Here is a 23,548-nt window from a genome sequence, read left to right on the forward strand (position 1 = left end):
GTTAGCGCAGGGCACCCCGTAGCCCCCTGCAAGCTCATCAGATCAGTCTACCGGGGTCCGCGCGCGATAATGTCTCGACTAGGTTGGAGCCGTCGGATAATCGGCAAGCAAGACCACAGCATCCTGGAACCCTAATTGGCCAGGTCGTACATTTTCAACATTGTCTGAACCCTCGAGCTAATGAAGCCTCCAGAAACGTGACATGAGATTGCAGAATGGCTGAGCCTCACTCTTACGAGTTTTACGAAACAGCAGGGCTGAGTTTAGATTTTTATTAGACGTTACGGGATGGGGAATGAATGCCCAGCCATGAATTGCTACTCTGTGACGCAGCCCCGAGTGCCAGGGCTGACACGGGTGCCGTCGCTGTCCTGGCTCGACTTATAAGTACGATAGCCCTGGCAGTTACCTTGTTGCTTATCCAGAATTAAGGCATAAACTCGTACACGAGAGCTCTACTGCAAATAAGCATTTCTAATCCCTGATCATTCTCATCTCAACATCTCAACCATGGAGAAACACGACTTCCTGTACTCCGAGGTAGAGTCTGCATCATCGTCAACATACCAACACTCCCAGACAGACATCTCTATTACATCAGCATCTACAGCCCCATCAACCGTCCTCCCAGATGAGGGTATCATCTCAAGGACCTACGACGCTGCCAAAAGCCTGTCGCACATAAAATGTCCCCACCAATTACAGAAGGACCACCAAAGGAACTGCCCCAGCAACACGGCCTCAAAGGCCGCATTCAAGCACGACTACCAATCATACGCACAAACATCACACATGGGTATCCTCGACCCAGCATACAAAGTCTTTGTTAGCAAGAAAGGCTATGGTTCTTTGATCTACAAGCTCCACGCCAGGACCGTTGTCGTCGCCGGTGATCCACTATGCTCAGAGTTCCATCGCAAAGCACTATTCACTGAACTTCGACATTACCGCTGGGCTCGCGGCCTATCACTTGCATTCGTCGGCATCAGTGAGGAATTTGCCAAGTATGCCCACCAACAAGGCTGGGCGATGATGCATTTCGGCCACGAAGCCGTTCTCAACCCTTTAACCAACAAGGTCCTCCGCAAGCAAGCAGGCAAACGCATCATCTCCCAGAACAAGCAGCTTCTCGACCCCAAACGCGGGGGTGTTGCGATGAACTTCTACAGCCCCGCTGTCAATGAGGCAGACCCTGAGCTAGAGCGACAGCTACAGGATCTCTACGACGATTGGAGGGAGGACCGAAACAAGAAGTATAGAGATGGCTCACAAGCGTTCGTCACTGTCTACGATCTCTTCTCGCTACCTGAATCAACAATATTCTTATACACTTCCGATCGCGACGGCAAGATCAACGGACTTGCGACACTACGAGAACTTGGCGCAGAGAGGGGATATCACCTCGATCCTTGCATCGCATCCCAAGATGCACCAAAAGGAATTTCAGACCTTCTTGTCTTCACTGCTATGGAAATGTTGAAAGCTTCCGACGTGGGCTACATGAGCCTTGGTATTGAGCCCCTCGACGAGGTTCAAGAGGTAACAGGTTCTTCGAAGCTTGTGTCACGGCTCTGGAAGGATGGCTACAACCAAATGATTCGGTCAGTGCCTGTCACAGGCAAAGCAGCATACTTCAAGAAGTTCTGCCCAGATGAGTCGCTTACTTCGAAACTGTATATCTGCATACCCAGCAAAGGCATCCCAGTGCGAAGATCAATCGCGCTACTGCAATTCGCAAACATGAACCCCGGCCAGCTATTTACTCAAATACACTTGGGTGATCGACACAAGGAAAAGCAAACACCACAACCGCAATCATGAAATCATCATCTTTTCGTCTTTCCTTTTGCATAACACTGTCACTCATATATACCGGGAGCGGGGATACCAGTCGATCATTTAGTTTCTTTTGTCATAGATAGACCAGTTTTATACAGCGTTCCATGATTACAACGACTATCTTCCACCAATGGCTCCTCTTAAATATTGAATATGCTCAAGTATCTCATAAGAACTTTCCAGCCTTTCTCCGCTATTGACAAATTATGTATGCTCAACAGCGAAATCGTGTTAGTCCGGTTCGTCCATGTCTGGCAAGCTCTGCGTGCTGTTTGTTCTTCAACTTCCATACAGCATCATGACCGTGGACCCCATTCTCCGCTCTGTGCCATGTCGCGTCCCTTAACCCGTCATCTGATCCAATGGCAACGGCTATGTGTCGTGACATGGCTCAAAACAATGTGTGATGAAGGGGTTCCTTACTGACGAGCAAACTGCTACAATCTTGGACAAATGTAAAAATCAACAGACCTCGTGATCTCACAAGGGTAACACAACAGACCCGATTATTTCATGATACCTAAATTTCGCAAACAGTGGAACAGCTCAAAGTTTGACTTTTTGCAGATCTAGCGACAAATAGCTTCAATCGCGTCAGGTTGCTGATGATGGCACGGCCCTCTGTATCACGATGTGGCTTGCAGAAGCTGAATCGGGTATCGCCGATCGGTTATATCGGGATTGACGAAGGGCCTCATCCCAAATAAAAGGACCTGCCACGCCGTCTAAACAAAACCCATCACTTAGCGTTTCATACCTTATCACTTTGAAGCTTTTTCAAGAACTTCCTAGGTTCTCCTCAACGTGAACTTGGCCGCAATGAAGGCCGACAATGTATCTATGCAGGGGGGAGGATACTACAACGAGAACTCTACTCTTCAAGGTCATGCTATAGATAAGTCGTTGAAGTTGCTTGGCCCTTCGGGACATCGTGGTATGATATACTTGACGATAGTTTCATTGACTTGGACTTCATCTGGCTGATACAATCCCACAGGCCCAACAATAACATTGGCTGATTACGGCTCTTCTGAAGGCCAGAACTCGTATGTATCCTCCTGATATCGGGTTATCAAAGTCGCTAAGCCTTCGAAATCAGTGTTCGGCTGTTTTCGCAATACCTAAAAAGACTTCCTTCCGTCACATCCGCAACATTGATCTTCAATGACACACCATCAAACGACTTTTCCAGTTTGACGTCGACGGTTCATCAAAATTGGGATGCCCTGTCCCAAAACGGAAAGGTTTCCATAAACACTCTCTTGTCTCCGAGATCATACTTTGAGCAGGTGCTGCCAGACGGCTTTGTTGATGCTGGCTTCAACTTTACAGCTTTGCATTGGCTACGCATTATGCCTGATGCATCGTCAACTCCCTCGTCGCTATCTGCTGCGTCTCATGAGGACTTGGTGAACTTCCTCTTAGTCCGCCATAAAGAGATTCGCCAACACGGCACTATGACGATTTGTGTTCCCAGTGACGGTGACATCAGCGTTTTTCCAACCTTCCGATGTTTTGAGGCCAGTCTTCGCATCCTCTACGACAAGTATCAGGTCGACCCAACCATCGCAAGACGGCTTCCTATGTACTATAGGACCTCGGGCGAGATACTGGCATCTATCGCTGCCGTCGACACGAAATGGGGTCTGATGAGCCATCACACCTTACCATTAATACATACATCATGGTCGCCTGAGGTTGTCGAGGCAGGCTCTGAGGAAGTGACTAGGTTCTCTCTACTAGAATAAGCTTATAGCCATAAGCCTTAACTGCAAATAACACTTCTAGCCTATAATTTAGATATTAATACTATAATAATTAACTAATAGCTATAATATAAAGCTAATATAATAAGAACTTAAATAATAACTCCTTAATTAGCCTTAAAAGTATATAAAAAGCTTTAATTTTTTAATTAAAAAAGGTTAACTGAAAATTATATATACTTTAAATCTTTAAAATAGTAGCTTTAATAAGATTAATTTTTTATTAAAAATATTTTAATTAAACTTATATTAATAATTATATTTATAAAGCTATTATTATACCTTTTATTATAATAATATATAAGGTAATCTTATAATATAACTATAGTTATAATAGATTTAATTATTAAGCTATTATAAGGTATATCTTTATATAAGACTTTAATTAATTAAATAATAAATTTTTTATTTAATTTACTTTATTTAATTATAAAATTATTATTTATATAATAATTTAATTCTTTATAAATATTATTAATATTATTTAATAAAAGAAAGTATTATTATTTTTTTTATATAACTTAAAAAATTAAAAAAAAATTAAAATAATTAAAAAGTTATTTTAAAGAAATTATATTTAAATTATATTTATATTTAATATATAAATAGTAATTTATTAAAAAAGACTTTTAAATATAATATATAATAATTAAAATTATTAAAAAATACTAATATATAAAAAAAGCTTAACTTAAAGAAAGTTTTATAATAATATATATATTAATATTACTAGAGATAAAAGTTAAACTAAAGAAGGTTTAAGGTAATTAAAAGGTAGTAATAGTATTAAGTTTATAAGTTAGTTATAAGGTTAGAAAATATACTTTAGGTTTAATATAATAGCTGAGGAAGCGATAATATCTGCTTGGAAGAGATACGCAGATGCTGTGGCCGGTTTTGCACTTGCAGCATGTTCCCAATTCTTCATCGATGATCTCAAGCATCAAGGCCATCGTGGCCCAGGGACTCAAGAAGAGGCGATCCATCTGAAGGAAAAATTCATGACGGATCTGACTAGAACGTTTAAAACCGAATTTCTACGTATGTACTGTATGGATAAGGTTGGATTCACATATACGCTGCTAGAGTTGGAAAGATTGTGAATCGAACACACCGCATTCCAGCCTGTTGTCATATTATTCGTAAGAGAGAAGCTGGAGATGTCTCTGTTTTCTTTTGTTAATCTTGTTGTGCAGCCATGTCACATCATATTCAGGTCAAGTCACTTTGAGCTGCACTGATCTCAATCAGCTCATAGTCCACCACCTACAAAAAAGCATTTGGATTGTGACTAGTCTTGGGCATTATCGGGCATGGTATGATCTTGGGAAACTGCTTCCCCGTGCTTGCTGTCTGGACACTTGGGAGTCTCTGATACGTCCAGGTTGCATGCATTCGGCCTCCTGCAGGCATTAGCTAAGGTTGGCTGGGAGAAATTGAGGAGGCATGAAGCCCCAATTGGTTGAGGTTTTGAGGCCAGCTTTGGAACCAACAGGAAATATTTTACCACTATAACCCAGTTTGCCAAGACTCTAATCGCTGCTTTGTCTTCTCTTTGCAAGCTCCCACTACATATAGCGCCGTGAGTCTCGCTCTTCGCTGCAATTTGCTTTCGATCGTAACACCCTCACCTCACCCCAACTATTCCTACCATGGCCGAAGTTGCGACAAGCCTCTGCTGGCCAGAGCCAGTGGACGGCAACGGGCAGGATGGTGCTCTTGTCAAGACCTTGTCGCCAACAGATGACGTCGTCAACGGGTACCCTGCTGAGATGAGGTTTCTGGGAAAGAAGCTAAGTAAGAAGAAGAAGAAGAAGGGCGGTAAAGAAAAGACAATGGTTAGCGAACCTCAGCCCATCGAATCGCCTCCTCTCGAATGCCAAGAAACGACCTTTGCAGATGAATCCTTAGCTGCTGAGACAGTCACAATGGCAAAGGATGAGGAGCCGTTATTCGACATCCCTGAGGCCATCCAAGGTGACACTATACCCGCAGAAGACATAGTGCCGGAGGTCCAGAGCGCTCATGAGCCATTACCTGAGTCTCCTGTTCCAGAGCACGTTAATGGTGGTAAGCCTGCGCCTTTTGTTCATTGGTTAGACTCTGACAACATACATGATACAGACACGGAGACTGATGTGCCACCACCTGCCCGTGAGGCACAGGAGCTCATATATCTTCCATTCAGCGCCCAGCATAAGCTCATGATGCATCTACAGGAGCGCCTTGAGACCATGTGCTTTTCCTTCGCACAGCGCGTCCTCCCCAATGCTCTCGAAACCCGCGGTTGGGATTGTCCCGAAATGGTCCAGTTGCATCTTTGGATGAACTGCCTTAGTTTCCAACAGTATGTGGAGGAAAGGGTCCCTGGTACGAACGAGCGTGATCAACTACACAGTTCTATCATCGAGATTTGGCGTTGCGCTACTATACGCAAGCGAATTGATACGACTGTGTTAGAGGCTCTTCTCTCCTCCGCTTTGGAACTAGCCAAAGTTCTCGAGGAGGAACGTTCAGTCAATGAGCTTGAACAATTACGAGATATTGTCATCCAAACAACTCATCGCCTTGCGGAGGAAACTCATGTAATTCAGGACAGATATGAGACAAAGCTGCAGGACATCACTGCTGCTCGGGCAAGGTTAGATGTCATGGAGGAGAACACCAAAGCCTTGCTTTCCAGGAGGTTGGAGAAGAGTCGTTCTACGGCCAATGGCAGAATCATCATGCTTGTACGCGAGGCGGAATGCTCGACCCCAAAAGTAGCCCTCCCTGGTGGTTCAACAACGAGATCTTGTCTGGATTGGATGAACGATCTTGAGAGTAGCCTGGCTCTTGGCGAGGATAATGAGGACTTTGTCAGGTAGGCTAGTGGCAACTTTCATTTTAGGAACATCAACTACCGACTGCATCATGACTGATTTCACCTCGCTGTCAATATACTTTCTCATTGCTTAAACCAATGTCGTCAATGGTGCTTAGCTTATGGTATTTCCGATCACCTCGGCAATGGTGGGATAAACGGCGGCACCAGTCTCACGGGCCGCCCAAGACTCTGATTAATCAGCCGGGAACGAGCTGGATCGGGATGTTGATTCATGGGAAGCCGACTTTAGTGCGATATGTGGGTGAATGGTTGCACCGTGGTGGAGTTTAGTTCCATCTTCCGGCTTCTCGAGTTGTTCCGTAAGTGGAGATATCGGCCGATGCCTCGGCATCTTTCAACTCATTTCTCAGGGTTCAAGAAAACTTTGGAGCAGAAATCAAAGCACTAAAAATGATCAGTGCAAGCCCCACGAGTTTTATTATCAGTCTTACTTTTGTCTTTTTGTAGGTCAAGGTGGAGGCCCGGGGTTTATCTTACTCCCATGACTTCATCTAAATTGGGTACTGTATAGCCGGGCCCTCCATTATTCGTATAAATAAAAACTGTCCCGAAGAATCGGTAAAGCAGATCAGTCACTTATCACTTACCAATTCATCAATCAGTCCAATAAACTCTTTCAGTAACGACTCTCACATTATGGCTACCGTCGTTATTCAGTATCCTGTCGGTCACGACTTCGATGTCGACTATTATGTCAACACTCATATGCCTCTAGCCCACAAGTGAGTCTATCCATCCTTGCCACATATAGCAATGTCTAATGAACCATAGGCTCTGGGGCCCTCAAGGTCTTGTCAGTGGACAGGTCATCAAGCTCGGTGGAGACAGCCCTTACCAGATTTACACTATCATCACATGGGACAGCTTGGCTTCATTCCAGAAGGCCAGTGCTTCAGAGGAGTCGAAGCAGATTAAGGATGATGTCAAGAATTTCACCACCGCGACACCTACCTATGTTATTGGCGAGACTGTTGCCAAGGCGTAGCCTGCGTATCGTCACCGATATTATATCTGCCCTGGGAATTAAAGACGTTCCGATATCACACGATTTGATTGGCGAGTTTGGAAACAATATATGTTATTATATTATGGGAGACAGAGTGATAACAATCTCATCGATAGAAACCTAATAAAGATATACACGCCCTTGATAGTGCCAGAACAAAGAAAAAAGAAAGGAGGGGTTATAGTTCATCCCGACTTTGCATTGAGCTGCCATCTCATCTTTCCTACATCCAAATCCGCGTCTGGTCCCTTAGTTGCCTTAAGCAGCTCGTAATCTCCTTTCTGGATATGCACGACAGCGCTATGCTACCTTCACGTCAATATCAATCCCAGCTGTCGAAAGGTTCAGTGAACTTACCGTCCCCAATGTCAAGTTTAGCATGCCTTCAAAGAATTGTGGCTTGTATTCTTTGGTGGCACTGTTCCTCTTGATAAGGCTGAGTATGTTTTGGACTGCAACCTCGCCTTGCATCATACAAGCCCGAGCTTGCTTTGCGCCTCCAGTCTGGGCAACATCGCCGACTGCAAAGATGTGTTGTTGGGGCGAGGGCAGGTTCTCGACTTGGAGTGTTGGTTTGACTAAGATCTCGCCATTTGATGCAATGCTCTTGGGAGAATATGCGGCGAGGATGTCAGATCGTGAGCGAAGGCCGGTGCAGGGAATCTGAAATCGTGTTAACTTTATAGCTTCAATGTCCGTCTGTTGACGTACCACGAGGTCAAAGGTCTTGGTCTCTCCGTTGGAAAAGGTGAGACTGGTCTCCTGGACAGATTGGCCAGCATCACTTGGGAAGTCAGGTCTCTCGCCTAATCTGACCTCGATATCTTGATTCTTAAGTGCAGATATGACATGATCATGGAGCTTCCGACCAAACCTTGGTAGAAGTTGTTGTCTGGAATGAATGAGGGTAACCTTTTTGTTGGGGTACTCTTCTTTGATTTCGGCAGCCAGTTCAACACCAACCGCTCCAGCGCCGATGACCGCGATTCTGTCGGCCTTGGCGACGCGTTGCTGGAACCCTCGTAGCTCTTCAATCGCGTCTTCTTTGATCCGTGCATTCAATCGAGCTGGAGGAGGCTGGGCTGCGCCAGTGGCGATGACGAGGTAATCGTAAGGAAGGGAGACACCACCGACGGTGTGAACATGGGTCTCCGTGATATCAGTTGCTTCGTCGCAGACTCGCTGGAAGATGCCATCCGGAGCACCTGCAGCGATGTTGTCGTACGTAATGAAGGCATTATGCTCTCGTCCTGACAAGACGGAGTTTCGAGGGAAGCTGAACGCGTAGTTGAAGTGAGAGTGCTTTTCAATGAGAGTGACCCGATAACCGGAGGGCAGCGTGTGAGCCAGGCGCTGGGCAACAAGACTCCCCGCAAAAGAACCTCCGACGACGACGACGACACGTGAGTCAGGTAACAGTCGATACGTAGCCCTATGAATAATCGACTGCCCTTTCTGCACTGCCATCATGGCAAGATGCGACACGATGACTTTGACAAAGTCGAAATAGAAACTTAGCTGCTCTAGATTCATTGTACAGGTGTTTGCTTAGGTTGCGTGACGGAGTTGGAGACGTTTGCAGATCCACTAAATGTCAAATGCGAGATGATCAGATAAGATCTTTTTAAGAGAGAATTTTCGGGCACGAGAGAGGATAAGCGGAACCGGGTTCATCCGCAGGCTCCGATTTCCATGCAGACTCCGTGGGTAAATCACGGAGATAAACGAATAAACCGATCCTCAGAGGCGGTGATTTCGAGGCTTAGGCAGGGGTTCTCCGAAGTCGGCAGGAACCAAACTGACTTATATTGAGAGTTTGTTTATAATAGCTAAGTAAAAGAGCACAAAAGAGAAAACTGCGTTATCAGGAAAGTATATCCAAGTGATGAAATATTTAATGGTTGCTCCGGTGAAAAGAAAGAATTAAGCATTCAAAGTCCGTCTCTTGACCCAATATCCGTACACCGAAGCCGATTCGGTAAATTCGTATCAGAACACCCAAAGCCGTGACAAACCACCCACGCCAGCCGCTGGATCTGTCTGCCGGCTACCGCGTCTAGACCCTGACCCGGCCACGTCCTCGTCATCAGAAAAGCTTGGCGGGTGATCTTCTGGCGGTGGCTGGATCCATTCCGTATTGCGCTCGGCCTCAGGCCTGCTGAGAACCTTGATTGGCTCTTCACCAGAAAGCTCAAAGCTTTTGCCGGCAGCCTCTACTGTCATCTCCCATTGGACGCGGTGCGTGTGTCGAATGTTGAAGGTTTGGAAGGATGGATACAAGTCTTTGCTTCGCTGCAGACGAAGGTTGAGTTGCGCCCCGATGTCGAGACGCTCTGAGGGTCTCATTTCAGATCCTGAGCCCGTTCCCTGTAACTGGGAGTCTATGGCTGGTCTCTGCCATGGGATGTATAATTCGTCGTCATACTGATTAAAGGCATCTTCGGCATGTAGTGTTACCCGAGCCTCGCCGTCTGTCTCATGAACATTCTTCCCCTTTGGGCACTTTATCTCCGTCTTTGCGACAATTTTCATGAAGATCCGAGTTATATGAACTGAAGGAAGACCTGGCTTTTGCTTCTCAAGGTCGACGCCTTCGGGTGGAACTGCAAGGATCAGGAATGGCATGGGATCTGGAGCTTCAATCTGCAGCGTTGTCGGCGTCTGAACCTCAACGCTGGCCACCAAAGGATTCTCGCCTTGGAAAGCGAGTGTTTGGCGTGTTGTATGAAGATCTATGTGAGCTGGCAAAGGCTCCGGATTGATAAACAGCATCCTGAAGGGTAGTATTGCTTCAGCGGTACCAGAGCCTCTCGAAGCTGTCTTCAACTCTGCCTGCAAGTAATACTCGACAAACGCTGACATTCCAGACATGTAGTCGTACCGCTCGATCAAGAATGTCGGCGGAAGAGGCTGTTCCGATACATCCGTTGTCAGATAAGTCTGATCCGGCCCTGCCAACGACTGCGGTGCAGATCCGTCTACACAGTTAGGCAGACGGATTGAGAAAGGCCACCTTTGCTCCACATCGTGTTCAGCGATATGTACAGGGCCTTCGAAAACCGTTTTGGAGTACTCAGTTGATGGCACGAGATCAAAGCGTCCGCGATATGTCGATGTCAAATGCCCGCGCCGCGCCACCATTCGCGATTTACTTCTTGCATGCAACGAGATACTGATTGTTGCTGAGGAAGCGACGATGTGAGCTTTTCGAGATATATGGCCCGTAATCACTTCTCCAGGAATGTATGTTGAGTCCGGACGATCCAAGTGGATAGTGAGCTCAGGGCCCTTTTTGACGGGAGTTTGTGGCATGTTGGCAGATGTGTCATTCGTGTTGTTTTGGCATGAGATCCCTCTTTGAAAACAACCGTCTTAATCCTTAATATATAGATAATAGAATTGGCAAGGCATTGTCAGGTGCTCTCGTCAGACGCGGAGAAATGAAGTCGCATCACTTCCATTTCTAGCCAAATATACGTCATTTCAGCCTTACAAGCCACATTCAATCGGATACTCGTGCCGTCCTCTTTATGGTCGGGCGGAATGCCTAAGTAATAATGGGAGGGGTCTGCCTTAATAAAAAAAACATCCGATATTCTCAATACAGCTGTGGAAAACCTTATGTTACGAGAGCTTCTCTTCTTTACAAGCAAGGTTTACACTCTAGTCCCTGTCGCCATCCTCTTGTAACTCGCCTCAGTCTTCTCACGGATTCTTTTGCCCCAGATCATCATTGGTACATGAAGAAAAGCCATAGCCAGTGCCCATAGCCCCATGACAATTGTCATGTTCTGCAGGCCTTGAGCATCGAGCCATGGAACGAGCGCGAACGAAATTGCGATGCTGAAGGCATTACGCATAAAGGCGACGCCGATGAATGCTTCGCCAGTGATCTAGCTTCGGTTAGCATAAGTCTCTCGTTGAGAGATTAGAGGTCCACATACCGCTTGGTAGCTATCTATAGTCACGCAAAGCGCAACATCGCTCAGACCACCAAGACCAAAACCGAAGATTGCGCTACCAATGCTTGGGTATATCCAATGCATGCCCTGTTGCTGTTAGTGGCCTGACGTAGTAAATATAAATCTATGCATACCTTTGCTGTAGTGATACCGAACATGACAAAGCCACCACTCATACAAACTGCTGGGAAGTGGTTCAGCTGGAGACGCATTTCCGGTTCGTAATATCCATAGTTCTTTCTTGTGAACCAAAGAATAACTCGATCGGAAACTGCGCCGTAGGCCGATCCCAGAATACAGCCGATAAAGACTCCCAAACTCATGTTTCCAACCCCGACGGTGCCGAAGTTATACGGCGGCTGTGTGAAAACGATTGAGATGATCGATGCCTGAGCGGAAATCCAACAGAGGCAAAAGGCATATGTAAGGGCTGTGTACATGACAGCTGGGAAGCGAAACAAGATAACGACAGCTGTCCGGACAATGCCAAGTAGGCTTTCGTCGGTTCTTGTGACAAGGCGCATGCGTTGACGCCATGTAAGAAGCGGTATATCAGAGTTGATTCGATGTAACGGGGCATTCGATGTTTCCAAAGTGACGCACGTGCTCATTTCACCTGGCTGTATCTCCGAGATGTTGTCCTTTTTCGAAACCGGGAAAGAAGTTGGAACTTCGGAGGACAGTTGCTGAGCTTCGAGACGGGGTATATACTTGCTCTCTTCGAAGAAGAAACAGAAGTACAGTAGGAGGGCACCATCGACTGCTGTGGTGATCCAATAGCAGAGCCTCCAGTTTCCATTCGCGGCCATATATCCTGCAATCACGGGGCTCAGAAAGCTCTGCTGAGCATCAGTGACTATTCCGCGGTCTATGTGTCTGGGTATCGACTTACACCAATCATAACCATGACCATGTATAGGCCATTCGCACTACCGCGTTGATGAACGAAATACAAATCAGCAATCTGGCACCAGTCAGTGGGATCCTTCGCAATGTATGATTTCCGTACCGTCATCTCAACAATACTCTCGTTGGTCGCACTAGCCAGTCCAAATATCAACTGGGATATATATAGTTCTGTCAGTGTCTTCATACGCGCCGACCAGATAGCCATGGCAAAGATGATGGCCGTCGTAAGCAGGTACATCGATCGACGTCCGTACTTCACCGCCGGGGGGATAAAGAGGATACAGCCAACAGTGGTTCCGACATAGTTGAGGGCGTTAGCGTTGTTGAGCTGGCCGTACGACCATCCGAATTCTTGGTTCCAAAGGACCCAGAAGATCAGTGGTAAGGAAGTTCTGTCAAGATTGTGGCTCGTCACTCGGTAGAAGGGCATGGTAGCTCACTGGGTAAAGATGATTGCTGTGACTGCGAGAATGGGGACAAAGTTCATGGATTTGCGAGCACGCGACCAGTTCTAGACAAGTCAGTCAGCGCAATCGCATCGTATTTGACGCGTCCATACTAAAGGATCGTTGGGGTCGTCAGTCGGCATCGGCTGCTTCACTAATTGAGGCGTTTCGACAATGCCATCCTCTACCAAGAATATGAGCTTTTGAACGAAGACCAGTATTTGTTTACTCACCACCAATCAACCGCACAGTACCCGGCGGTGTCGTGAAGTCTGGTGGAGCTGGTGCTACTTTTCTGGGCATGCTGCAAACGAGGATCGTATTGCTAGAGAGATGTCTCTTGAGCAAGTTGAGCAATGGAATGGTGTAGCTTCATATCGGCAACTGGTCCAGGGGTTTTATATCAGTATTTTTCTCTATATTGGGATGGCTAGTTATGATAGGAACCTCCTGCGAGTCAAGATAGCATGGCCAGATGATCGACTGCCTTGGGGCTCCGCCTACCTTGTACGGTTAGTCTTATCGCCCAACTCTGCACCCAGCAGCCGGGATCTTGTCCGAAACGCGGGGGATGCGGGGACAGTCCAGGATAAGGTTGAGTATCTTGGTGAATTGCGGCAACAATCTTGACCAGTATCGACTTTTTGACCGATGCCTATGTGAGCACATACCATAGTTGTGCCAGAGGTTTCTAAATGAGATGTATCACTTGGTTAATGAGATATCATTTGATCAGCCTAGTCAGTTCTTTATCTGCCTACGTAAACATCCTCAACCTTCTGCCCAAGGAAGTTAGTCAACCGCCAGCAATCAATAACAGCAGCTCCTCCGTATGACTGCAAAGCTCCAATGGCCACGATACCATTCATCCAATTATATGGGCTGTTTCCTGCTGCTTCAAAAGTGATATGAGTAAAGTATTCCACCTCGTCCTGCGTGTAGTCTACGTCGATTGAATCTGGCTGCGAGAATTCGATATCCGGCCCAGGTCGGAATAGCCCACGTGCCTGTACAAAGATATGATGGCCATCATTTGTTTTGATCGTGTACCTCGCATCCAGCTTATAGTAAATCTATTTCTTTTGGTCAACACACAATGCAGCAACGGGTGTAGTGAGTTGGCGCCAACCTTTTTGGAATGAACTTGCTCTGCCCAATCGGCACCACTATTCTCGACAAGAGTGCCCTCTATACCTGGTCCCTTTACAGTGCCAGACTCGATACCAGCGATTGACCTCGTGATACCTGTGCCCTGTATGTTCTCGATATCGTAGCCATTGGTTGGGTGCATCTTTGCGACAAGGCGATACACAAACTCCAAACCCGGAGCTCGCATTGCCGGCATGTCAGGGTAAAGCTGGTTACCAGGACTTGGCTGCGTAGTTTGAGGTGGCTGCGACATTGCTTCAATGATAGAAGTCTATTGGATGCCTGGATGAATATTAGTACTATCTCTAAACTGTCGGATCTATTAACCTTGTTTATATAACTACGCATTTCTAACACGATGATTCTCGAGATCATAGAAACACGCTTTGCGACACGTAGGGCAATCAATCCCGCGCGGCACTGCTTGCTTTTCTAGGTGTAGCGCGATTCTATTGTTGATCTTTGCTACTTTTAGCAACCGGTGCCGCGCAGATTGAGGTTCCAGACCCTGTCTCCGGTTTCTGCACTAAAACGAGACAGGGACGGGTTTCACAGGCTCCGACAATACGATAGCCGGCTCGCCCATCGATCGTAGTCTTCGAGAGAGGAAGTACAGATAAGACAGTCGCGCAGTAGTCACCATCGCTCCTAGCATCAGTATTCCGGGTCATCATGTCAAACATGAAAAGTTCGTGTAAAGTCCAGATGAGGCCACTTGGCCTAGGTATGTTTACTGGTCTGTATCCCCCTCTTGTTGCTAAACATCCCCAGACCATGGCTCAATCAAGACTGCCGCTGAGATCATCAGCCTTTCTTTCGCCTCAGATCCCTTGATCCGTTGGCTCTCTCGTGATCACTCCGGCCCAGGCTGGGAGACTCTGACACCTACCCTGCAGCAATGGCAAGAGGCACGCCTACGCGAGTACGCGGTGCGTGGAATCGCAATGGAAGCCGTTACAATGGGTGGCACTCATGAGAGCCTTGGATCTTGTTTTTTGTTTCCTCCTGGGCCATTGTATCGCTGGCTGAATCCATTGTGGTTGACATCATATTTGAGAGTACTACGGGACGAGTGGTGGACTCAACCAACAGAACCGTTCTGTTCAGAGAAGGTGATATACCTTACGCAGCCCATAAAAGCGGATCTAACAAACCTTCACAGCGGATCGGAATCATGATGGAGTCTCATAACGATTTTGAAGAGAGAATTAAGAAGAAGTATCCCCCAAATTCTCTTTACTATCTCGAGATCGCTGCGGTCAGACCTGATACGCAAGGGATGGGAGTTGGGAGAACTATCATGCAATGGGTGGTGCAGGAGTTAGGAGACAATCCATGTTATATTGAGTGTACAGATAAGAAGAATGTCGCGTTCTACGTCAAGTATGGCTTTGAGCTTGTTGAAGAGGCGGAACTGGTGGATGAGGAGGACGCAATGCCACCAACAACTTTATTTTATATGATTAGAGATACATCAACCATCAAGAAGTAGCGATGAAGACAGTATAACAAATAGGTCTCAGGAGCTTTGTTTCTTTCTCATTTTAATGGCTGAACGTATCTTGAAGTGACTTATGGGAGGTGAAAGTTATGTAAAAGATGAACCGTTTATGCAGCCGTTATGCACACGCTAAGCGACCTTAAGTTAATCCATTCCTTATCGCTCGCGTGCTATCGTTATCGCTCTTCAACGATACGCGTATCTCAACGCTAGTCTATTTCAGGTCTCTACAATTCCCCTTCTGATCTTTGATCTTTGGCTCGTGGCCATGGGCTATCTCGGCCCGAGGCATCACCCCTCACGTCGATAAAGGCATTGCAGAAGATTTGATGACAATGGATGTCATTCTTTTATCGGAAGTTACTGTTACCACCGTATAACTGATCCACGTCGCGTTGTAACCCCCTCCCGTCACGCGATTGGCTCAAACTTCCATGGGCTCACGGTCGCGACGCGGGTAAGTAACTGGTCCATAGCAGCGGCAATATCTCATACTAAGACTTTCCAGTTGCTGGACCTGTAAGAGAAGACACAAGAAATGTGACGAGAAACGACCAGTCTGTGAAAGATGCGTCCAAGCGGGTATGACCTGCGAGGGCTACAAAACACGATTGACATGGGGTTCTTCAGACACCGCAAGCGCAGCAGGGGGTGGCATAGTCTTGAAACCGGTTCGTCCGCCACGCCAAAAGGGTAAATCTCTACGTAATACTAGAGAAATTCCTGTTATTGAGAGCATGGGTGACGAGGTGGTCAACCTGCCGGACTTTTCCTCCGTACAGTCACCGGATGACCTGGACCTGCTATGCCTGCAATTCGAAGCATTTTCTGATGGTTTGCCAGACGAGGAAGTCTCACAAAAGCTCATGGACAGTTGTAAGTAAATACGCTGATGAATTGTAATCATCTAACCAGTGTATAGTTACTACTATCGGATGGCAGACGATCACAGGCCGAGCTGGAAATGACACCATGTTCAAGTCCGACATTTTACCACTTTGTGAAGATAGTATCTGTCTCAAGCACGCTTGCTTAGCATATCAAGCAAGTCTCGATGTTGATACCAGTCACTTGACACCTCTATACATGCAATCGGCTCTTTCAAACTATCTCAATGACTTGGAAAACCCCAACATGTTGTGCCAAGATGTGACTTTGGCAACCGGGGTGCTGTTATGCAGCGTCAGCGTAAGTGGGAAAGCATATCCATACAAGAGCCACACTAATGCTTGCAGATAAACTCACTGTATATCTGGTCACCGCTGCTGAAAGGCCTCCACGGAGTCCTTCAAGCACGGGAGCTATTGAATGATCCACAGAGGCCCCCCGTGGCGAATCACCTCCTTGAAGCTGTTGGGTTATTGGATATACCGTTCTTCACTCTAAATAGAATTACACCATCGCTGGAAATATGGAAATCCCACGTCCAACCACACAAACACTCTGGCGTTGAGCAAATTTCGGGGATACCTTATAGTCTAATGAACCTGCTAGCGAACATGGACTCCACCACCATCGAACAAGATTTGTTGCGGTGGCCTGGAGAACTCGGCGATGAGTTCGCACAGATCCACCTCTGGGAAGCGTTCCGACTCGCCGGTATTCTTCACAGCCGTTGTCTGGCTGATCATAACCAAGATCAAACAACACCACCAAGAGCCAACATCAGCACCGAAATATTACGGATGAAGGTGTTTGCATCCATTCAAGCAATTATCGGGATCGGCACCTTCAACTTTCGACTGTCACTCGCCAGGGCCATACTATACCCTCTCTTCATAGCTGGCATTCTGGCAGAAAATGCTCAAGAACAGCAGCTGACACGTGTGGCCTTCCAGTACATAATGCAAAAAGGACAGGAGGGAACGGAGCAGATAATCATGGATATTGTGGCAAAGGTTTGGAAGAATGGGAAGGGCGGCAACGAAGCATCCAAGTTGATGATAGCTACTGAGGCTACGGCGGAGCTGAATGCTGAGATTCATCTTTACTAAAGTTAGATGAGGTCAGAATAAGAGCTTCTCAAAGCCTAAACCTAATGATTGAGTAATATGTGCGCGGGCCCAACACAAGGTGCCTTGATTAAGAAAAGCAAGGCCCATAAAGATCAGGACACCAGAGTGAAGAACGTGGTGATCATATAAAGCTCCCACTATCTAAGCTAAAACTGCTTCCTTGATTCCGAAAGCACCAGCGAATGCTGGTCCGACCGTGATATTCTCACTCAACTGACGAGGTCCATTCTCGAAAGTCCCCATCTTGTCCCTCTTAATAGCAATGTTATCAATAGCCGTCATAAACTCTTCCAGCACACCCATGCCAAGAATCTTCTGCATACGAGTGTATCTTCGTACATTCTCATCCTCAGCTTCCGTAACGACTCTGCTAGTCTCATTGGGACCAAACCTCATCCATCGACCACCATCAGCGAACCGAGGCCATGGATCTTTACCGTAGGAGAAGTCGATAAAGCTACCAGCCATAGTTCTTGCAAGTTTCTGCTGGCCTGGAGTCAATCTCTCATCGAAGTTAAGGAAGACATAGAGCAGGTCGAGTGCATGGTAAGCTTGACCTTTGAATATACTGTCATGAGTGCACACCTGGTCAAAGTGATAACCGAAAGTTTTTGGAATATTTGAGCGGTGAACAGCGATCCAGTTGTGGATCTTGAAAGCCGAATCGCCAGTCATGTCTTCCAAGGCTTTCAGAAGCTCCTCATTGGAGAGATCAGGCGTGACACCATACAGAGCCATGATCTCATCAGTAGCTTTTTCACTCAAGAACTTCTTCATTCCAGTTCTCCATGAGTCAAAAGTCTCCTCAGCAAGATCATCAGTGAAAATCATAGCTTCATCGGTAGTATCTCCAACCATGTAGCTCTTAAGCCATGCCGGAGGTGAAGTAATAGTGTTTGCAGTAGGCCTTTCCTTATGGAAAACGCCATCATCGCATGGGTTTCCTGTGGCATTGAGAAGGCCCTCGACTGGGATTGTTGCAGCAGCGACAACAGCCTCAGGGGCATTTCGAAGCTGATCGAGGGCAGAAGGAGAGTCCGCATTAATGCCAAGATATCTCAACAAAGCGCGGTAATGCTTTTCGTGGTGCTCCAATGGCCAAGTCTGGATAGTGTTCAAATGGCCGGACATGGCGATGGCGCGATGAAAGGGCGCCGGGTTCTTCGCAACGATATGGTGGGAAACACTTATGCCCCCAGCAGATTCGCCATAGATGGTAACGTTGTCTGGATCACCGCCAAAAGAGGCGATGTAGCGATTCACCCAATGCAGAGCAACCTGCTGATCGTAAAGACCAAAGTTACCTACGCCCTCAAGACCATCGCGCTCTATATCTTCTTTGATTGCGGCTGATGCGAGAAAACCGCCGAGGCCGACTCGATAGTTGAGGTTGACTGTGACAACAGGCGTGTTGCGGGCTGCTGCAAAGGCCGTCAAGTTGACGCAATCGAAGACGCCCTTATTGGCACCGCCAAAAAGAAAAGACCCGCCATGGATGTAGACCATAACGGGCAATTTCGCAGCAGAGCCAGAGCCCAGTGTGGGTGTTGTGATGTTCATGACAAGGCAGTTGAGTTCATCTTCGATTGGCTCTTCAAAATGGGGCGCAATATCAACTGGGATAAGGATATCTTCAGGTGTATTGTACTCTGGCGGGTTTGGCGCGCTGGGCCTATAAAACAGATTTAGTAATGATTTAAAAGTTGGGAAATCGATGTTAATTACCCCAGTTTTGTCCCATCGTGAAAATTGTTAGGCCATGAAGTCCTGAGTTGAGAACGTGTCCAACGCTTGGAGAGGGATGCGTAGGGAATGCCACTGAATTGGTGGATGTTGTTAGGGAAGCTCAGGCCCTTGACAACACCAAGGCCCTGAACGCTGAGCTCTGTAGTACCGATTGGAGTTTTGCTGGCAGGCATGTTGACCAAGTTGTCGAACAAAAGCTTGTGAATAGAAAATATCTACTAACAAATGAAGCTCTTGGGTAGGAACACGCCTACACCGTCCCCAGGCAGTTTTTATAAGCTTGATAAGGTAACAATGAGTTTTCTTCAAACACTTCAATTACAGAGGGTCGATTGTCGCGTTGGAGATGCCAGTGAAGGCTTGGTGGTCCACTAACTCGATTAAGCAGGCTGAGGAGCGTCCAAACCCGCGCAAACGCCCCGTTCGCTAGAGTCTAGCTGACACTAGCAGCGACATGATAATAATATTCTCCGCAAATACGGCTGATTGTCGGTGTGGGTGACTTGCGTCGGCGAAAGGAACCCCTCAAGGTGCTCCGAGGCGGGGTTTGTAGATTATGTTTTACGGATCCCGAGAATGCCGTCGCAGAGACCGAGGGTTCCGTATGTAAGAATCTGGCAACTGGCGACGATCTGGGGGATGGATACTTAGTATATTGGATCAAGTGCCTCACTCAGCCTGACCTGGCCATTCTAAAGATCTCTATACTAGAACATTGCCAACCAAGAATGAATGGCGCATAAAGTTAGAGAGGACTTTCGTTTCGTTACCAGAAAGTTTTACTGCAACCCACAGAATAACAATGACTGATAGCGATACCAACAATTATGATCAACAAAGAGTTTCGCCGCTGGCAGGAGTGAAGACTGTGAAGACATACTGAGTGAAGCTGTGACGATGCATGCCCCGCCAATCGGGTCGTTGCACGGGCGATATGGATGATCTAGACCCGATGAAGCATGTCTATGCGAGGTGATGACCCGATGATCTTCAGGGATCATGCCAAGCTATAGATAGGAGAAAGACCATATCGAGGCAATAGATTACACAGTTATCGTACTTGTTGACTATATCTCTAGAGCTGGATTCTTCCAGGTCCTGATTCACATTGACCAGGAACATCATCTTCTGACGCATCTTGTGACCCCAACGAGCAACCTTTACCCCGCGCCTAACATTCCAATTGATAACGGGACTTGCGAATACAACAAATATTCATCGGTGTGCGAAAAATGACTGATAGCAGTAAGCCTACAGCCCTCTGCCTGTCTCTCATCGCTTGCTCTGGCTCACCGTAGTAGAATTCATCCAAGATGTCGTGGAGCTCATCACGGTTCAGTCTGGGCTACCGAGTTCAAACCCGACGACCCCGACCTGGCAGACTCCAACCCATCCAACCGTAGCAAACGCACGGTCCCAAGACTTGCCCTCAGAGACCGATATCATCATCATTGGTTCAGGTATTACTGGTATCAGTACCGCGCACTCCCTCTTGAACCATCCGAAAGGAACTGGTCTCAAAGTGACTATGCTTGAGGCCCGCACGGCCGTAAGCGGAGCGACTGGTCGAAATGGAGGACATCTTGTCTCTGATAGCGATTCCTTGTTTCCGGTTCTTGCAGAAACTATTGGCGTTGAGCGTGCGGTAGAGACTGTGCGGTTTAGTGACGCGAACATTCGTCGCCTGAAGGAGCTTATCGCTCAGTTGAGCCCTGAGGATAGAGAAGCAGTGGAATTTCGCGAGGTGACATCAGCAATGTCCTTTACTGATCAAAGTTCATTTCGAGGAGCCATTGAGGAAGTCAAAAAACTGCTTGAAGCGGTGCCTGACAGTGATATCAAGTTCAAAGTATACAATAGGGAGGAAGCGGCCAAGGTAAGTTTAGCAATACTCGTTTATGCATCAACTGCTGACTGCTTGTACCAGGTTTTCAATTTCACAAATACTGTCGGCGCAGTTGCACAAGCCGGAGTCGCAGCCCTGTGGCCATATCGACTTCTGACCGCAGTCTTGGCCTCCTTGATAAAAGAGTTCTCAGACCGTTTCTCACTCGAGACGAACACGCCCGTTCTCTCAGTTCAAGTTCAAAACGATACTTTAGAATATCCGTACCTAGTGCGCACATCGAGAGGATTTATTCGAGCTAAACATGTCATTCATTGCACTAATGGGTATTCAAGCCATTTGATTCCCGGTCTCGTTGGCAATCTATATCCATTACGAGGAACCATGTCTACGCAGAAACTTGGCCCGAAATTTCCGCGAGCCGGCCACAACATGTCTTGGTCACAAGTATCTCTTGGTACATATGACGCAAAGACTGGACATATCCATCTGGGCCTCTACTACGCTCAACAGAATGCAAAGACCGGAGTAATGTTCCTCGGTGGTGAATCCCAGAGCCTTGGTGGTCTTCTCACGAGCGACGACTCAAACGTCGCAGAGGATGCTCGCCAGACTCTAACTTCTGCAGCCCCCATGATCTGGAAAGATGCAGCTCCCGCAGAGGCATTGAATGTCTGGTCCGGAATAATGGGGTTCACAGCAGATGGTATGCCTATTGTGGGAAAGCTTCCGCAGAAGCTCACGGGCCGACATGGAAGTGGGGAGTGGATTGCTGCTGGGTTCAACGGCCATGGGATGGATAAGTGCTGGCTTACTGGCGAGGCTATTGCAAGGATGGTGCTAGGGGAGGCTGATGTCCCTGGATTTCCCAAGGCATACCTGTTGAGTGACGATCGGATGGGGAGTTGGTCACCTCAGGGAGCTGCCGAAACTCTGATGGATCATATCATGGTTGGGAGCCAGGTTCCGACAAGCCATCTTTAGTCCTCATCATGTGCTTTTCAGCTTAGCAAAAATACCTTTTAAGGACTTATGAGTAAAAGAATGAACGTGTTCACAAGACTTTCCAGCATTGTGATAAGCTTGACTCTTGTAACGATTGGGATACCGTTCAATGCCTGAGTATAGCAACTTACATGGTCTGACGTCCTATATTTAAAATAGCATTATGGGGCTTGAAAATACCAATAACAACCGGCCCATTGCGAGACAGAGTTTTCAGACGAGAGTACAGTTAGTAACCACAAAAGACGGTTAGAGAAATTGGGCCCCATGTTCCATCAAGGAGTTTTAGACCAATCCAAAACTCGGGGAACCCCTTGCTCAGCAAGGTCTCCCTATAGCATATGACTGACGAACAAGGAGCTGCGATGAATGCACACTTCAGATTGAATCAAGTAAAACCAACCAGCAGGAATTGTGATACACGATCTTAGTCTGCTATTTAGAGTTATTGAATAAGCTTAATAAGCTTGTATCTCAGCCGTCTCACCTAACAGGCCGTTCGTAGCTTCATAACCTCATTCAAAACACCTGGTGGTGGGCTAACACATCCGATTTCGGTCTCAATCCTAAAGACAGCTTATCAGCGCTATTTGGCTTTGGAGACTGGCCTGCGACGACTTTTGTGATCCACCCCTCATACGCACTTGAGCAAGGTGATATGGTTAGCCGCTCCACGCTTCAGCCCACAAAGCTATCACATACCAGAACCTCTTTGACCAATGGTATACTACTTCATGAAGCTTGAGAAACGGCGGCTTCGAAATTCACTAAAATAGTAGGCCATCCATCGGAATCCGAGCCAGCCTCGTGGCCACCTGGCTCTGGAATGTAGTGGTCATTTCCACTCTAGAAACACGCGCTATCGAAAGTCTCAAGCCACAACCGACTTGGGACCTGCAGCTGAACATGAGATTGATAAAAAGTAAAAGGTTTATGGTTCTGGAAAATAGTGAAGATTGTGTTTTCGAGTGGACTTGTGTATGCGTGCCATTACCACCAGGCGTTATTCTACAGTTGAAGACATTATTGAGGTATACTGATACTGATCGAAGTGTTTGCCAACTGATTCCAGCGACCGAAAGACGCCATTTGAGACAATATACTGTTTCAGAACGTACGCAGGTTGTTCATGTTGGTCTAGGCCATGGTCTACGTAAGGAACAGGACTAATCCACATTGTACAACTCTGCCGACCAAAGATCATAGAACAAGCCACAATATCATACAACAGGGGCTCAGCAAGTCTAGCCACTCGAAGATGTGAACCGATAGATGAGCGCAGGGGGAGACCGGCGCAGCAGGCCCAGCCCATAAACATCGTGCAGTTGATCTTACCAGGCGATCTGTCATTAGATGGAATATCCATTGGATACACTATTGAAGATAGTAGCATAGCTGATGCCTCTCAAACGATCGAATCTGTACAATGAATGGAACAAAGTATGAGCTAAGGCTGTGTTTTGTATGAGAA

General features: G+C 46.9%; 12 protein-coding genes across 12 annotated transcripts; 7 read left to right on the plus strand and 5 right to left on the minus strand.

Annotated features, from left to right (window-relative positions):
- Nucleotides 1-510: 510 nt before the first annotated feature.
- On the plus strand, nt 511-1,821 carry J7337_010868 (uncharacterized protein; the record flags this gene model as incomplete). The annotated part of the gene is made up of 1 exon (XM_044828438.1): nt 511-1,821. One exon carries the CDS (start codon nt 511-513, stop codon nt 1,819-1,821), a length of 1,311 nt encoding a protein of 436 aa, XP_044676992.1.
- Nucleotides 1,822-3,191: 1,370 nt separating this feature from the next.
- On the plus strand, nt 3,192-3,587 carry J7337_010869 (uncharacterized protein; the record flags this gene model as incomplete). The annotated part of the gene is made up of 1 exon (XM_044828439.1): nt 3,192-3,587. The coding sequence occupies one exon, from the start codon at nt 3,192-3,194 to the stop codon at nt 3,585-3,587; it is 396 nt and encodes a 131-aa protein (XP_044676993.1).
- A 1,670-nt stretch (nt 3,588-5,257) lies between these two features.
- J7337_010870 (uncharacterized protein) lies at nt 5,258-6,472 on the plus strand (the record flags this gene model as incomplete). The annotated part of the gene is made up of 2 exons (XM_044828440.1): nt 5,258-5,675; nt 5,730-6,472. The coding sequence occupies 2 exons, from the start codon at nt 5,258-5,260 to the stop codon at nt 6,470-6,472; spliced, it is 1,161 nt and encodes a 386-aa protein (XP_044676994.1).
- A 656-nt stretch (nt 6,473-7,128) lies between these two features.
- J7337_010871 (uncharacterized protein) lies at nt 7,129-7,477 on the plus strand (the record flags this gene model as incomplete). The annotated part of the gene is made up of 2 exons (XM_044828441.1): nt 7,129-7,214; nt 7,264-7,477. The coding sequence occupies 2 exons, from the start codon at nt 7,129-7,131 to the stop codon at nt 7,475-7,477; spliced, it is 300 nt and encodes a 99-aa protein (XP_044676995.1).
- A 206-nt stretch (nt 7,478-7,683) lies between these two features.
- On the minus strand, nt 7,684-9,031 carry J7337_010872 (uncharacterized protein; the record flags this gene model as incomplete). The annotated part of the gene is made up of 2 exons (XM_044828442.1): nt 7,684-7,803; nt 7,856-9,031. The coding sequence occupies 2 exons, from the start codon at nt 9,029-9,031 to the stop codon at nt 7,684-7,686; spliced, it is 1,296 nt and encodes a 431-aa protein (XP_044676996.1).
- Nucleotides 9,032-9,487: 456 nt separating this feature from the next.
- Nucleotides 9,488-10,810, minus strand: J7337_010873 (uncharacterized protein; the record flags this gene model as incomplete). The annotated part of the gene is made up of 1 exon (XM_044828443.1): nt 9,488-10,810. One exon carries the CDS (start codon nt 10,808-10,810, stop codon nt 9,488-9,490), a length of 1,323 nt encoding a protein of 440 aa, XP_044676997.1.
- A 344-nt stretch (nt 10,811-11,154) lies between these two features.
- On the minus strand, nt 11,155-12,799 carry J7337_010874 (uncharacterized protein; the record flags this gene model as incomplete). Its single annotated transcript, XM_044828444.1, has 4 exons — nt 11,155-11,391; nt 11,443-11,553; nt 11,595-12,299; nt 12,353-12,799. 4 exons carry the CDS (start codon nt 12,797-12,799, stop codon nt 11,155-11,157), a joined length of 1,500 nt encoding a protein of 499 aa, XP_044676998.1.
- A 765-nt stretch (nt 12,800-13,564) lies between these two features.
- On the minus strand, nt 13,565-14,217 carry J7337_010875 (uncharacterized protein; the record flags this gene model as incomplete). Its single annotated transcript, XM_044828445.1, has 2 exons — nt 13,565-13,888; nt 13,945-14,217. The coding sequence occupies 2 exons, from the start codon at nt 14,215-14,217 to the stop codon at nt 13,565-13,567; spliced, it is 597 nt and encodes a 198-aa protein (XP_044676999.1).
- Nucleotides 14,218-14,636: 419 nt separating this feature from the next.
- Nucleotides 14,637-15,456, plus strand: J7337_010876 (uncharacterized protein; the record flags this gene model as incomplete). Its single annotated transcript, XM_044828446.1, has 3 exons — nt 14,637-14,688; nt 14,736-14,893; nt 15,127-15,456. 3 exons carry the CDS (start codon nt 14,637-14,639, stop codon nt 15,454-15,456), a joined length of 540 nt encoding a protein of 179 aa, XP_044677000.1.
- A 746-nt stretch (nt 15,457-16,202) lies between these two features.
- Nucleotides 16,203-17,459, plus strand: J7337_010877 (uncharacterized protein; the record flags this gene model as incomplete). Its single annotated transcript, XM_044828447.1, has 3 exons — nt 16,203-16,341; nt 16,388-16,653; nt 16,701-17,459. The coding sequence occupies 3 exons, from the start codon at nt 16,203-16,205 to the stop codon at nt 17,457-17,459; spliced, it is 1,164 nt and encodes a 387-aa protein (XP_044677001.1).
- A 162-nt stretch (nt 17,460-17,621) lies between these two features.
- Nucleotides 17,622-19,399, minus strand: J7337_010878 (uncharacterized protein; the record flags this gene model as incomplete). The annotated part of the gene is made up of 2 exons (XM_044828448.1): nt 17,622-19,152; nt 19,206-19,399. The coding sequence occupies 2 exons, from the start codon at nt 19,397-19,399 to the stop codon at nt 17,622-17,624; spliced, it is 1,725 nt and encodes a 574-aa protein (XP_044677002.1).
- Nucleotides 19,400-20,458: 1,059 nt separating this feature from the next.
- J7337_010879 (uncharacterized protein) lies at nt 20,459-22,056 on the plus strand (the record flags this gene model as incomplete). The annotated part of the gene is made up of 3 exons (XM_044828449.1): nt 20,459-20,471; nt 20,528-21,102; nt 21,154-22,056. The coding sequence occupies 3 exons, from the start codon at nt 20,459-20,461 to the stop codon at nt 22,054-22,056; spliced, it is 1,491 nt and encodes a 496-aa protein (XP_044677003.1).
- Between the last annotated feature and the right edge of the window lie 1,492 nt (nt 22,057-23,548).

This window comes from Fusarium musae, chromosome 8 (genome assembly GCF_019915245.1).
Source record: "Fusarium musae strain F31 chromosome 8, whole genome shotgun sequence".
Lineage (NCBI taxonomy): Eukaryota > Fungi > Ascomycota > Sordariomycetes > Hypocreales > Nectriaceae > Fusarium > Fusarium musae.